Below are 16,482 nucleotides of genomic sequence, written 5' to 3' on the forward strand. Positions count from 1 at the left end.
TTTGGCCTCTGCCCAGACATTGGGATTCAGTAAGTAATAGTGACACCCTGCTTCTTTAATCTGTGATTGTTTCTTGTAGGTACGGTTGGGGGGGTGGGGCATTCAAACCCTCCGACACTTCATCCCTTCTGATATAATGTGTTTTTGAGACTCCGTCCCCTTTAAAAGAAGGCCCATCTCTCAATCCATGCTGGGGAGTTCTGTAAAATAGCACTGGATTGGTCATGGCCAGAGTAGTCTTTCTGGCATTCTTGCTTCTGGTGTTGGTTCCTTAATCCATTCCCTATCCGCTGCGGTGCCTACAGCAGGAATTGCCTTGGTTTGTGACACCACACCAAGAGGTAAAAAGGGAGTTCTAACCAAGAGGTAAAAAAGAACCTGTTGGGATGGAAAAGTCCTGTGCATGGGGATGGACGTGTATCTTTGCCCTAAGAGCCCCAACTCTAATTGATGTCTGAATATCTGATGTTGACTTTTGTTGTAATTGGTGAACAATGATCATGCATGTGCATCCTGACATAGGACTGTTGCACGAATTGTGGTCTTTTTAGATCAGGATGGGTGCCCAAAACACTACCCTCATAGTGGTGAGGGGCTACTACCTTTGCCAGGAGTTAAGCAGCATGAGTGTGGTGGTGGCAAAATGCAATGTAGTGATCTGTAGAAATGAACAGGCTTTTTTACTTGTGTCTTTGGAGTGAGGTCTAGAGGCTCACTCATTTAAAGTTCCACTGCTGTGTGTTCCATATGTGTGTTGGATGTATGTGTGTCTGTGAATAGCACAATACAAGGATGATACAGTGCGGAGCAGTGCATGTGTGTCACATTCATGTGCTGGTTGTATGTGTGCCTGTGAATACTACAGTACAGGGATGATGCAGTGCTGGGCAATGTGTTTGTGTGATATATATGTGCTGGATGTATGTGTGCCTGTGAATGGTACAATACATGGAAGATTCTGGGTTGTATTTTGGGAGACTCACAGCTAACTGGAGCTACACGAGGAGGTAGGGGAATCTCCCCAGACCAGGGGTCTTCAAACTGGGAGGCAAGACACCCCTAGGGGGGGCCTCAAGTGATCCCCAAGGGGGGGGGACACTGGGCTCTGGCCAAAAGAAGCATTATGGTAATAACAGGGCTTCGTTTTAAGCTGAAAAAATGAACAGCAGTAAGCGCTCTGTAATGGGCCATCACTACCATGTTTTGTCATTTATATCCAAGCTGGGAGTATGTGTCAAAAGGGAAGGGACTCCAAATACTCTTCAAAACCCCCACCCTCACTTCTAATAATCACACTGTGGATATGCTCACACATTAGTAATGCCTGCCTTACTAGAATAGTATGTTTGGCATCATGTATTTGACTGCATTTTTTAAACAGTAACAGAACTTACCTGCAATGTTCAAATAAGTGTAGGCATATTTAAACATTGCCATTCTAATAGAAGAATTGTGAAAAATTTGGAGGGGGACCCAATTATTTCTTTTTTTTCTCTAGGGGGTGCGGCATAAAAAAGTTTGAAGACCACTGCCCTAGACAGATTTTAGTATTGCTGCATTCCTGTGAGCTGGGTGGAACACACTGGTGAAAAGGAGACCCAGGCTTTTCAGTGTACTGTAAAGGGTGCTTTTTGATTAACAGGCAGGTCACTGGGAAGGGGCCTTGGAGCAACTTAGGAAGGAGATGGGGCTGATAAGGGAATCATAAAGAGTAGGGCTCAGACCCTGGCTAATCTTTTGATACACATATCACTGTGGCTGACTTCCAGGTGTGAACCTCTAGTCATTCCCATGCTCTTTGTTGTGTGTCTATTAGATTTGGAGTTGCTCCTGTTGTCACAGTTTGCTTCCGGGAAGCAGGGAATGACAGAGGAGAGGGCACTCGAAAAAGAAGCAGAACCAAACATAAACTTCAAGGACTCTGACCTGTATGCCAGGTGGAGCCGCTGTGATGATTGCTGCTGTGCTGATCAGGCCATAGCCCATGAGTGCATCACAGTTAGTAACACCATATGCTAGGTGAGGCCACCTGGAAAAGGCAAGAGTGTGGTCTGGTTGTGACAGTCGTGCAGAGATAAAGGCCACCATGGAGACCTATGTGACCTGAAACATGACTGAGGAACATCACCATGAGGTTCGAATCCCTCCCCACCTGGAGGGAGGATTTAAGGAAACCTACCAGCATCGGAGGAACCTCGAGGACCCCACAATCCCTGGCTGCTGTCTCAGCACTGGAACACTTTTGACTTAATAGGAGTCGGAGTGTGACTCCTGAGACTCGGACTAATAGTGGAGCTTAACCTGAAAGTTGCCTATAGTGAAAGGGGAATAACCACTAGCCCTAGTAGAGGGCAGTGGGACTCAGAAACCCACCTGCTAAAACACAATAGCCCTGATCTCAGAGTACTGTGTGTTTTGTTTGGATATGCAGTACTTTACCTTGTGTTGGTATATAAATACTCCTTTGTTCATTGACACAAGTATGAGACTGAACAATCATTTATTGCTTCTGCGTGTATTTTGAGTTGTCAGCCTGTGTTCTTCCCCTGTGACTATCTACCCCACCCTCCCTCAAAGCCTTGGACTGCTCCACATGCGCTACAACTGAGACTCAAGTGCTAAAGCACAACATGGCCCAGTTGCTAAGGAACCACAATAGGTGGGGCGAGGTGATGTCGGCTACTCATGGGCATAAGGGGAGGTGCCCTGCCAGCTATGAGAAAGAAGAAGGAGAATGGCAGGAGCAGTTCAGCATTTCTGCCTGCATCGGAGCATGATACTGAAAATCATGCCTTTTGGGGAGATGAGTAAAAGTGCACGTGCCGGGATGGATGACATAATATTTATCCTTGAGGCTCAAGCTAGGATGCTTGCTTCATCAGTAGGGTATGGTGAAATTTCAGCTCCGCAGTAATCTTCTGAACTAAGGCGCTTTGTTATGTGGCGCAGAGAGGAGTCAGGATATCCTTCTTTAGTCAGAGGAATAAGGCGAGTCAAGGAAGCCTTTGGCTTTGTGGCAACACCCACTTCACGTTTTTCTTTCAGGCAGCACCTGCGCGCGAAGCTAGTTCTCCTTTGGTTCACTGGCTCTGCACTGTTTTTCAAATATGTGTAGGCTTAGTGTGCTACGAAGCCCGTTTTACCCAGCTTCTTCATCTGACCCGGGCATTTAAATTAAAGAAGCATGGTTTCTGCCTTGGCTGAACTTGCAGCCTTGCTAAAAGGTTGTTGGAGGATCAGACATGGTGCTGCGACAGGGCCTCCCCGCTCTTCGTGTTATTATCTCCACTGCCCAGGCCTGGCCGGTTTCATTGCTTGCTTTCATTTCGCAGATTCCCTCCTGAGTGAGGCCTGTCCAAGGGAGAAAGTCTCCTGGGCCACACCAAAGCCGCCAACTCAGCCCTTAAAGTAGCTCTGCTCGTAAGCACCAGGGCACACAGGCTCATTCTTCAGGTAAGATACTTAACATTAATGATTCCCTTGAAGTGAACAAGGGGGAGAGAGTGATGGGCTGTAGCTAAAGAGTAAAGGCCTCCTTCTCCTCTGTACAGGATGTCAGGTTCTAAATAGTCTTCAGTTAGCAGAGAGGAAGTGGGTTTAGAGAGGAAACAGATGCAACAGATTGCTGGTAAAGGACTACCGCATTTATAGAAGAGCAAGGAGGAACGAAACACGCACTAATCGAAAAGGGAAAAAGGAAGGAACATTGAATGGATGGATGAATGAGTGGGTGGATGAATGAGTGGATAGCTGGATGAGTGTGTGAAACGGTGAGTGAATGGACTGGTGAATGGACAGGCGAAAAGATGACGGAGTATATGGGTGGATGGGTGCATGGGCAGGTGAAAGAATGTCAGAATAAAAGGATGGATGAGTGAGTGAATGAATAGATGATGGAGGGGTGAAAGATGGCAGGGCAAAGAGATGAATGGTATATATTGGATGGACAGGTGAAAAGATGGCAGATTAAAGGGATGAATAAGTGAATGAATAAGTGAAAAGATGGCAAAGTAGAGAGATGGATGAGTCGGTAAAAGGATGATTGGACGGACGAGTGAATCAATGGCAGAATGGGTGGCTGGCATAGTAGGTCGATGGATCAAAGGGTGGCAGAGCGAATAGATGGCGTGGGGAAAGTTTGAAAAATGAATGGAAGAATGGATAGATGACAGAAAATAAAAGTGGATTAGTAGATGGAAGGGAGAATGGATGAATGGATAGATGCTTGGTTGGAAGAGACAATGGTGCTTTTTTAGGGCGGATTGAATATACAGCATTCAGTTGATTTGTGCAATCAGAGATTTAATTCAAAGTGGGGTATTTTAAGTTTCTAACTACTCCCTTCTGCTGAAGCAATGTGTATTGCCAATATTTCACAGTTAACAATCTCCGTAAAATAGCCAAGTAGATTAATACTTCTGCTGAAGAGAATTCCGTTTAAACTTCAGTTTACAGACTTGTCACTTGCTTTCTTGTCTGCTCTCTCTTTCCCATGGCCCGTCGCTTCCACCTCCCATCCCCTCCATCTTGTTCTTTGTCTATTTTGGGCCTTTCTTGTCTCCCGTGACTTCTCAATCTACCTTGCCTTTTACTTCCTTTCTTAGCCCTCTTGCTTTTGTACATACTCCTGCTTATATTCCATGACTCATCCCTTGCATCTTGTGTTCTGACTCCCCTCCTTGTTCCATCACTCCATTTCGTGTCACTCTCTTGTGTATCACCTCTCTGCCTTCCTTATTTCCTCTTTTCCTGCCATCCCCTTTTCATGGGGCCTGGTTTTGACAGCACATTTCTGAAGGAAACCTGCTGCTAACAATATACATAGAGTGGGTCTTTACTTACTCATTTTAACCATTGGCTTTCTTTGATCAGCCTCTTTTACCCATTGCCTAAGACATTGTCAATCACATCTTGTCTCAGCCTAGAGGAATATTTATCTCTTGCCTAATGCTGTTTGCATGTATCCTTTCACCTCCACACAAGTGCTTGTATTGACCTGCATGATTGACTACTTTACAACTATTGTCCTGTAAGTCTGCTTCTGCTACTCACTTTTATAGGCCATCTTTGACAACATTAGCACATTAAACCCACACCTCTTGGATTTGCCATTGCTTGCTTTCCTTTTTTTCCATTTCCCACCCTTGTCATCTCTCCAAAGCCCACTCTGCTCCACTTCCTTCTATGCATCTTCTCTTCATTCACCCTTCCTTGTCTCCACTTGCCTGTTTGAGCTCCCCCGTCTTCCTGATTTTCTCTCCTCATTCTTTGTCTGCTCTCTTCCTTTATTTCACTTCCCCTCACTGTTCTTCCATGCACAGTACTTCATTTATTCAATCTCTCTGCTTTCCTCATTTCTTCTAATCCTTGTATCCAGGTTCCAGTATAGATCTGTGTGGTCAGTTCCTCATTTCCTCTCTTCAGTCCTCTTCTCTTTCCCATACTTGGCTATTGTCCACCTTCATTTTCTCTCTCTCGCTCCTTTACCAAGTGATTGAATTAAAAAGGTAGAGAATCCTAAATGTGTGGATGTGTGCTTGGTTAGGGTACTAGGGTTAAAATAAAACAACAAAAAAACAGATCTTTAGGTATTCTGACTAGCAAATGTGTTCTAATAAGGTTTCCTCAAATGTACGCTTTAAAATGCACTATTTGACCCCATTTGTTTAAGAATATTCTTCGGGATAATCTCTCCACACGTAGGAGGGCCAAATGACTCCATGTAACTGGGACTCGACTTTTCCATTCCTGGACTGTGCTTTTGCGTAGCTTTATCAGGCACATTGGTCTAACTTGCTGAATTACAATGAACCAAGACTATAACTCCCAGAATGTAATGATATGTAAAACCAAGTCCGGAATGGAATAGTGGTGTCCTGGTGATATGTGATCTTGTCTTCCTACCTGCACATCTTCTTTCACTTCAGTCTTGCTTGAGCACTCAACTCAGATCTCAACTTTGCACCACCAGCCGCCACTGTGTCGGGCACAGGACATCAGGGTAAAAGGCCTTAGCCCCCACGGTTGGGCCCAGTAGATTCTGCTTGTCGTGTGGCCCTCTGACTAGGGTTCTGACAGAGCCTAACTGTTTCTTCCACATCTACGAAGATTAGTGTTTTTGGGCCACAAAGAACTAATTTGATGGGAAACGTACTGGATAGGGGAGATAGTGAGGACCATGAGTGGGAGTCTAAGGCTTTTGATGTTTACTGCCCAACTATGTTTATCTCACAACCCTGTAAAGGCCGGCATTTCTCACCCCTGAATGTTGGCTCTCGTCAGAAGAACAGAGCCTATGTTGCTGGTACTCTACAATAAGCAAATATAGCAATAGGAACTGAGGACAATTATGTGTTTCAAAAAGCAAGTTCCTTACCTCCAGAGCCTCATAGTACATCTGCTTTGCTTCATGATCTGTTCGTTCTGACATTAACCAAGCCTTTATCAAGTATTCGTAGAAGCTGTCTCCAAGCCCTCCAACTGAGACATGGTCTGCAGTGGCACAAACACAAGAGATAATTACTATTGTAGATGGTCATAACTACCAATTTATAGTCATCATAGCAGATGTTTTGGTATGGATACATGTTGATTGGTCAATCCACTTTAACTTGACAGTTATTGAGGTTGCATTATGAAGAAGGGTTGTGAGAACCTTTTAAGCACACAAATAAACAGCATTGTAGAATTAACATACATACAACTAGAGTGCTAGATGGATAAAGGTGCCTTTGCCACAGGGAATTATGTCCTGGTATACAAAACATGATTAAGGATGTTGGGGTAAGGGGAGGACTCCAGGACTAGAGCAGTAGGTTGAGAGGATTCCAGAGCTATACAACCATCATGTCTCACTGATGTGCTTCTCTAGGTGGTGGCATGTCATAGTTCTTCCAAAAAACAGTCCAGTGAGACCAAAACAAACAAGGTTTCTTTTCTGTTCTACTATGCATATCTGTATTTTTGAAGCAACTGTTCTTTCCACCTGTTAACGCATTTCTAAAGTGAGACCCTTGCAATTGTTTCTGTCCTCACGGCTTAGTGGATGTAATTTAGTGACCTCTAGTTAATTGTTAAATGTCTCTCTTCTGGAAAGCAATAATCCCTTGAAAGATGGAAAGAGTTTTAAAGGAGGACTATTTTCCTGTAAATTAGTCACATTTCAATATAGGACCATCAATGTGCCTGCAAGATAGGTATTGCTTCACTTGTGTAATACAAATTCCAATTTGTAAAAATAATATGGACAGGGGCGTAGCTTGGTCAGTAAGGTTGGAGGAGTGTGAGCTTCAGATGTCCCAACAATCATGCTGGCATATACTGTTAAAATACATTATACAACAAGCAGGGCACATGAGAGGGGCTTAAGGGACATTGGAAAGAGAAAGGAATGCTGATTGGTAGGAGCACTAAGTGAAAGAAACACAACATTTTGTACAATAAGCAACATTTTTGAGGACCTTTAAAAGAGAGTTGAGAGCATGTTTTGTCAGAGTGTGCATGAAAAAATCCCAGGTGAAATTCGACAGACACCTCACTATACCCAAATCAAAGCACCTGTACCCAACAATTCATCAGAAAATACAATTAGTGTGATGGGGGGGTGTAACACCCCGAACACTTCCTCTGAAGCTTCGCCCCTGAATATGGGAATGTAACCACGCTGATATAGTATGCATAATTACAAGCATGCAAAAAAGAGTTCTTGTAATATAAATTGGTTTGAACAGATACAACTTTCTTTATAAGACTGGGCACTTTGTGATACAACTTTGGTACACTTTTTATATAAAATGTTACCATGAATGGCCCATCATTTCAAAGTACTACATTTTGTCAACATTGAATATGAGTTAAAAGAATGCTATACATACGCTGTACCCAGTTACCACTGACGGGGCTGAGAAAATTGGGGTATAAACCATGGGGTTTCTCAATTCTTTTCAAAAATTTACGGATATTCATCACCTATGGGCAAAACAAAACACCCTAATTAGTCTTTACTTACCAATCTTGTTTCTGTTGTTTATCAGAAACATTTATTATAACATGTCTCATTAGCTGAGTGATTGAATGCTCCGACATAGAACTTTAATTTTATATTTTATAAGACTGCTTAATACATAAGCCCTTCAAGACATGGAAGCCTTCCAAAGCATGGGAACTAGCCTTGCACTAAATAATAACCTATTTTGTGTTGCCACAAAACTCTTTACGTACACACAAAAAACACACAGGTATCTTCATCCACCCTGACTCAGTTTTTCCTTGTTCTATCGGAGTATCAAAAACAAGTGATTTGATTTTATTAGAAAAGTTGCCTGTTTACAAGCCCTGACATTCTAAGTTATAATAATCAAACAATGAAATCGTTTTTAAAAGCACACTGGTTAGAAAGAGGTAAGCAAAATCGAAATGATTCGTGGAATGCTGCCACTTTTTTATTGGTTATAAAACAATACACATATCAACACAAACGTGTAAGTAAGTAGCAGTATTAAACTTTGGGATACTTTTGTATGCAAATAACATTACTAAACATGAGAGTGGATACATGTGGCATGCACCCTTGTTTAAAACCCAACCTTAATGAAAAAAGGTCAGTGTGCTGTCCTTGTGGTCATATCATGCTGTGACATCTGTAAATCATGAAGCCTGTGCAGCTCTCAAGACTGTCCCAATATCTGTATTGACAACTTGTGGAACTGCAGTGGAGATGCACAATTGTAATGGAATCTTGAGTAAAGATTGTGTCCGTTCAGAAGAAATAATGTTACTGTGGTGGCATAAAACATTGCGCCTTAACACACTCTATTTGTCTGAGATACAAAACCTCTGAAATGAACTGAGATTTTACCATCCAGGGCAATGGCAGTGGGTACACTGAAGTCACCACATACATGGCAAGAATAATTGTCAACTCCTCATCTTCCTAAACAGGTTGATAACAAAACTGGAAAGCATTTGAGTTCCTGCAATAAACACTGGAGATCCAGTATTTCATAATTCCCAAATGACCCCCACTAGGTTACCCTGAGTAGTATCTGTTTGGCTAAGTGCCAAACATAAATTACCCTGATGCAGAAACTACACCTTCCTATGAACTGACAGAAATCACAATGGCATGAGAAATCTGAACTGACCTGTTCTAAGATAATTTAACCACATGGAGCATTATGCAAGAATACAGAAATAACTATTAAAACTAGGGAAGGATGGCTTAGGTATGCCAACAAGTATCAGGCACAAGAAAGGAGGTAACAACTCTGCTGCTTCCGTTCTAGACCTTCTATGCAGACCAGAAGTCTCTACTAATGTTGCTGCCATAAGCCTGTGGGTTACATCTTTCATGTTGTGTTTATTATAGTCAGATTTGGTTCTCTCAAACCCAGAATAACATGTACAGGTCTGTCAGTGACTGGCAAGTGAACGAGTTCCTGAAAGCGCTCACGACTTCCTGCCAGCAGATCAGGAGTGTAGGACAGATACACATCAGTTGTAGCTCATCTCCCTGAGGCTCAGGTCCTTTCAACACAGATCTGAGGAATTTGAAAACATCACCAGGAAGACCATCATCTTGGAAGTTGACCTAGTTGGTGTTGGTCACAGGCACCTGGAAAATTAATACGTTAAAAGTCGACAGAATTTGGCGACATTAAACAGATCAAGGATATTGTATTGGAACATTATTGTTAACACTTATATATAGATATGTAGTACCATCTTTAACTATATAATTGAACGTCCTAAAGGCCTTTCCATTATGTCTCATATAATGCAATGAAGTGTTAAGCTGAAGGACAATGGTTGTGTGACATATGGAATTTGTCTATATTAAAATTGTGATGTTTTAAAGTGCGAGAGTGGTATGTATGGTGTATGAATGATAATGTTTTGGTGAGCGTGGATTGCCTTTTTAGGGTGTGGGGAGGGGTACAAGTTTGATTTATATTCTAGTTTGTGTTATTTTGATTATACAGATATGCTACAATCCATACCAAATGCAGGATTGGTTTATTTTGAATTATGGTGATGCTATTTTTGGGCAACATTAAACTATGAGTATATGTTAAAAAAGTCTTATAAATACTTGGTTTTGGATATGTTTTGTCTAACTAGGCTTATATTGTTTTATGTGGCTCCCAAGCAGTGCTTAATTTGCGCTTGTTGTTCGCGGTGCGGAGCACCGGCACTTATTTTACTGCCTCAAGCATTTATTGCAAGCAAAATACACATTTGGGAAAGACGGAGGAAGAGAAAAACGAAACAGCCTCATAAAGGGAGAAAGCAGAAAGCTGCAAAAGTGGGCTGAAGGGGCAGGGAGTGGCTGTAAGTGTATTAAAGAGGCCCGAGATGGCTCCAGGATTACGCTTCCTCAGTTTTCTGTGCTTGTACATTTAATTGCAACAGCCACGTGTTTAAGAGGAGAGCTTTCCGCACCGGCACGTTTTTATTTACAAATTAAGCACTGCTCCCAAGTGAAATAATATAGATGTAGTTTCTATTTATCAGTGTGTTCCAGAATTATTGTGTTTCTGGCCCTAGCTTTTTAAAACACACACAAAAAACTCAATTGTGTTAGAGCATTTAGGTTGGCAGCTTCTTCAGAAAAGTAGAAACAGAGAACCTCACAAAGTAATCATAGTAGGAAGGGAAAGAAACCGCAAACACAAAGTAGGTTACTACAGAAATAACTTGGCCTCTGCTAATCCAAATTTGTTATGGAGCAGACAAAAGCACAAGTAAAACTGAGTTAACCGACGGGAAGTACACACGCCTACCTGTGTAATCAATCTCAACAACAGATCATTGCACTGTTGTCTACATGATATGGGGATCACACTACAGGCACCAAGTATGCCTGTCAGTGGGTCCACAGTCGGAGTCATTCACAAAGAATGACACATTCCCAGCTACAAAAAGCCCCTGTTGGGTACATCACTGATACTGCATCACCACACTACAGAAACACACATATCTGCACATCTCAGGCACAGGGACAGTGAAGTGTACACAACATTGTGTCACACATCAGCAACACCACATCAACATCACATCTACCAATGCAACTGACACTCTCACATTGCACACACGACATGGTCTGTCGTCAGATTAAACACACATGTGTCATAGAACACAAACACCCTCCCATGAAACAGCCCTGCAATGGACCCACAATCACCCACATTGCAACACAATGGAAGGTCAATGGGATGCACAATGGTTTGAGAGACAAATATCCAAAGCTCACTATGCAAACAATACCTGCACAATATGGATGGAAGCATCAGGAGCACTCATAGAAGGATGCTGCCCTTAGGCACATTTCACTTTGCACATGCTCCTCAAACAACATTTGCACAGGAACTGGCCCTTCATACATCTCAGGGACAATCAATAGTACACCCAAGTGACATGCCTAACTGCATAATGTGGAAGTGCAAGTCAAGAAAGCAAATACAACAGCAACAGCATGGGCCATACATTTAGATGAAGTAGCTGCAATGTGCACACATCACAATGGACACATGCTCAGTCAAATGCAAAGGAAGCTAGCACAATTGAACACCTTCCATATGTGGACAAACAAAACTCTAGCTTCCACACATGAGACAAATATACAATCCATATCAGGGGGACAAGTCTTACACCATACATGCTGACTTTGGACAACACAAGATGAAATACTTACCATACCAAACATAATACACTGCAGTGACACCCCATTTTGATTAACACCCACATATCCATACAGTTGACATCTACCTTTGTCTTGGGCGACACCAGCCCTGCCCACAAAGTCAGATATTCCAAACAACAGCAAATGGATAAGCAATCAGGCTGAAACACACACAACTGTAGGCATACAATGCAAGTTACTCAGGGACAACATAGAGGTAGAAAAGGAATTGCAGGACAAACGTGTACCAAAAAAACACAACAACTTGGGTTTATTCCCACCAAATGAGTTAGAACAAGGGCCATTGGCCAGTCTAATTAGAATTCCATGTGCATGACTGTGCCCACACTTGCCTCTAATCACTGCCAGGGAACCTCCACAGTAAGGTGCGTCCAGTGGTCAGGCAAGCACCTCAAAGATCATCCTTGGGTGGGGTTGGATATGGGATGGGTGGGTTAGGAAGGGGTCCTTTTCTTTGGAGGGGTGGGATTCTTCTTGGGGGGAGTGTTTCTGGGGGGGGCAGGTGTGTCAGGGGAGAACTTTGATGTGGAAGGGATGGGTTGGGATTTGGGCGGGTCCTCTTGGATTTGGGGGAGTGGAGGAAGCAAGCTCAAAAAGGAAACTCTCTTTGGGAAAACGAGGAGGGTCTGCAGAAGGGTTTGGGGATTTGGAGTTGAGGGAGTGGCTGTCTTGTGTGGGTGTAGATGCCTTGGGTGTGCGAATGTGTGAGGTATGCATCTGTTTGCGTGGTGTCTGTTGTGTGTGCAAGTTTGTGTGTCTTGGGGGATGGGAGGTAGAGGTGCTGGGTGATGGAGTGGTGGATGTCTCTTTTGGGGTGGTGTCTGTGGGTATGCTGGATGTGGTAGATGTTTGTGTGTCTGTTGAGGTGGTATCTGTGGGTATGGTGGATGTGTGTGTGTGTGTTTGGGTGGTGTCTGTAAGCATGGTTGACGTGGTGGATGTGTCTGTGTGTCGGGGTGGTATCTGTGGGCATGGTTGATGTGGTGAATGTGTCTGTGGGTGTTGGGCTGGTATATGATGGGTGTGGTGATGTACCACTGGCTGTTGTGGTGGTGTCTGTGAGTATGCTGGATGTAATGTGTGGGTCTGTGGGGGTGATGGGGATGTCTGGTGAAGTTGTGGCTGATGTGGTGTTTGTGGGTATATGTTAAGTGCCTGCATGCCAGTGTGTCTTGTGGTGTTTGGGTTGATTTGTGCTGCTTGTGTGTGTTGAGGTGAGTGCATGCAGATGTGTTTGTGTTCTTGGGACAGGCAGGGGAATAGGGGATTTGGATTGGGACGAGGGAGGTGGAGGGGAGGAATGTGGAGGGTGACTGGCTGCCATCAGTGAGGAGGCCAGAGCCTGAAAGATCTCTGCAGGCCAGAAATGGCATTATGAATGCCTTCCAGGAAAGCATTGGTTAGCTAAAGTTGGCTGGCCAACCCCTAGATGGCATTCACAATAGCAGTCTGCCCTCCCATAGATACACCTCAGGAGGTCACTAACCTCCTTCCTCAGGGCAGCAGGGGTAACAGGTGCCGGGGCTGAGGTGCATGTGGCAAAGGTGAAGCCCACCCTCTTGGGTGAGCGGGCACGAAAAACCAGGTGGGGAGCAACAGGGAGGGTGGCGACAGAACTGGGGGCGGCGGACAAAGATGGTACAGGAGCAGGTCCTGATGGGTCCACCACCACTAGGGAGTAGCCATGGGAGGAAAAATCCGACAATGACGACTTTGATCCTGTCTCCTTCGTGGCACTCCCTTCACCCTACGGCCCACTGGGTCCTTCAGTGTCAATGGTGTCATGACTGGAGGTACAGTGGCCAGATGCTTCCTCAATTGGTTGTGCCCTTTCACCCTCACATGCCTGGGCTGATGCTGCAAATACAAAGTGAAAAAGGGACACCACATGTTCCTGATCACACTTGAACAACCTCTGTGATTTGCAAACATTATGATGACATCAAGTAGGCCCTAGCAACAAACTACATCAAAGTGCCTCCTACATGTACCAGACTATATGCATGCATACCATCTGAACTGCAACAGTTGCCCACAGGAAAATCAAGATCTCAGACAACTACAATTGCATGGCTGAAGTTGTGCAATCACAGTAACCATTGAAGAATTAGGAGACCACATCACCTTCAATGCTTTGCCTCGTGGAGCATAGCTCAGTTACCTGTTGCCATTCAATAGTAGGCCAATGCCAAGTTCATTCCCACAAATCCAACAAAAGGTCATACAGACATTTATTTGTCACATGCACAATAACACAACAATAAGAAAAGATGTTCTTGAAGCCTGCCATGTTGCTGACAGCAGTGCAGCAGCCTGTAGAAGGTGACATGGAAATGCTCATGTCACACTGGAAACATATCAACAGTGCACACTTCACTATGTGTAATTTAGCCTAATGGAGTCATGGAGGTAGTACTAATGTTGCTCAGATATGGTACACATTTTGCATTGAAATATACACTGTAAACAAAATGTGCAAATTATCATGGAGATATGTCTCTAAAATCCACAAAACAATGAATCAGGAAGCCCCAGGGAAACCACGATTAATGTCTGGCACCCTTTACAATGACATACTCTAATTGCATCAGTAGATGCCATTAGTCATCTGTATGTTGGAGAGGCCATGAGATTTTCAAGTACTTGTAGAAGGCCATCAACAAGTAGCCTAATGGGAAGCTACATCACTGTCTCCATTTATGTCCCACAAACCCAGATGTCTGTAGATGAATGGTTGTACCCAACCACATGTGATTCCAACATAAATGCAAGTCACTCCACGAAGCATGCCAACAGTCAGGCAACAAACCTCACTCATTACACATGTGCAGTGCATTTTCCACATGTCACATCAATGGCATGGAAATGCACATTGTGTGTAAAAACTCTAGTCCTACCCTCATGTCCATCATTGCTACAGCAGTTGTACATGCCAAATGACATGCTATGAAGGGTGATGGTATGTCTGAGCCCAAAATCAACCATTTCACACTCCTGTGTGTGACACCACATGAAATGTAGCGACATTGAAAATGTCCTATTCCAAATACAGGTCATTACGCACATATATGTGAGGGAAGAGAGAAATAATCCCATGATCGCAGGTACACCATACCAGTGTAGTGTGTTACAGGGTACAGGTGGCATATGACAGCAGTGCACGATACACCACCGCTGATGGTATTTTTTGACAGTCTGAAAATACAGACACATTTCAAATGGCAAATGCGTAGCAGATAGTTGAGTGTTGCTCGAAACCATGTGGTGGACACATGTTGACAGCCATGGGGCTCCCATTTGACCCTTGTGTAGTTGCCAGCTGTGATGTGTACTGGGTGTCATGTCTATCGAGTCAGAAATGCTTTGTCACATGATATTGTTGGTAAGCATCACGTATGTTGCTGTGGACACACTGACTAATGTTACAAATCATGTCTTGTCACACATAGGTACCTTGGGAGAGGGAGGATGTGACAACCTCCTATCTACTGTCCACTGCCAGACCTTCAGACCATGGAGGAATGCCACGTCATCCAGTTATACTGTCTGAATAGGCAAGCAATAGTGGACTTATAACATCAGTTGGAGTCAGATCTGATAATAATCCATACTGCATACCACTCATTGTACAAGTCATGTCAGTATTGCAATTAATGGCTACAGGGTCTTTACAACATACAGTAGCCCTATCTGCTGGGTTGTCCCAACCTATGTTCAGTGTGGTGTGATTTCCTATCAGCAATGTTGAAACACGTTGACAGCTATGTCAGGTACCCCTGAAGTGAGGATTTAGCCAATGTAAAGGCTGACTTTTATGGTTTTGCCTGTCTCCCACATGTGGCGGGGCCATTGATGGCACATATGTAGGCTTGGTGCCACCACAGGCCACTGAACAAGTCTATTGCAACAGAACTTCGATTCCATCAGCCTGTAAGTTGTCTGTTTGGCAGATCTTTACATCTCAAATGTGTGTGTGCTCGTTATCCAGGATCAGCACATGATTCCTTCATAATGCGGATCAGCACCATACCCCAGCTAATGTCACAAATGCAACCAAAGAGAGCCTGGCTGGTTAGTAAGTCACATCTGTCCTGAATGTGTGTGAGCAATGTTAGGTGCTACAATCATGACTCATTGTTTCACTTATGTCCAATTCCTTAACAGGAGACTCGGCATATCCAAACCGTGCTTGGTTGTTGACACTGCTGAGGAATCCAACTATGACAGGTGACTTCTGCTTCAATGAGACCCATGGAAGAACACAGAGGCCAGCGGAGTGGGCTTCTGGGCTCCTGAAGGCCAGATTTCGGTGTCTGGACAGGACTAATGAAGCCCTCCTCTACTCACCTGAGAAAGTTTGTCAGATCACTGTGGCATGCTGCATAACAACCCCCTGCAGAGGAATATCCCATACATCCCAGAGGAGGGGGAGCCTTCAGTGTCATTGGGTGAGAATCGGGAAATGTCAACTGAAGATGACAGTGGTGAGCTTACTTGAGGGAAGATATCATCAACAGCTACTTCTCATTTTTTTTATTTTTTAAATCTGTTTATTAAACTTAACATGAACAAGGTTTTGGAAATGGCAGTACATTACATATGCTTTGGTGATTACTCACCTATCTTCTAGCAATTGTACATTACATTGCACAGCATAACTTTATTACGATGCCCCGGCTTTCCATAAACATTCCACAACATTTAACATTTGACATAATGATTGATATTATTAGATATGTATTTTGGCGTCCATGATGGTGAGGGAAGCGTAGAGCGATATT

The 16,482-nt window shown here is 43.7% G+C and overlaps 1 protein-coding gene across 2 annotated transcripts in view; it reads right to left on the reverse strand.

Annotated features, from left to right (window-relative positions):
• Positions 1-16,482, reverse strand: part of MAN1C1 (mannosidase alpha class 1C member 1) — a 346,263-nt gene that overhangs the window by 84,442 nt on the left and 245,339 nt on the right. For both annotated transcript variants that reach the window (XM_069223920.1, XM_069223921.1), the window contains 2 exons: positions 7,875-7,968; positions 6,377-6,492 (listed from right to left, as the gene is read on the reverse strand). In XM_069223920.1, the coding sequence (XP_069080021.1) occupies positions 6,377-6,492; positions 7,875-7,968 (210 nt within the window). The remainder of the gene's footprint in view (positions 1-6,376; positions 6,493-7,874; positions 7,969-16,482) is intronic.

The sequence above is a fragment of the Pleurodeles waltl genome, chromosome 3_1 (assembly GCF_031143425.1).
Source record: "Pleurodeles waltl isolate 20211129_DDA chromosome 3_1, aPleWal1.hap1.20221129, whole genome shotgun sequence".
NCBI classification, from domain to species: Eukaryota; Metazoa; Chordata; class Amphibia; order Caudata; family Salamandridae; genus Pleurodeles; species Pleurodeles waltl.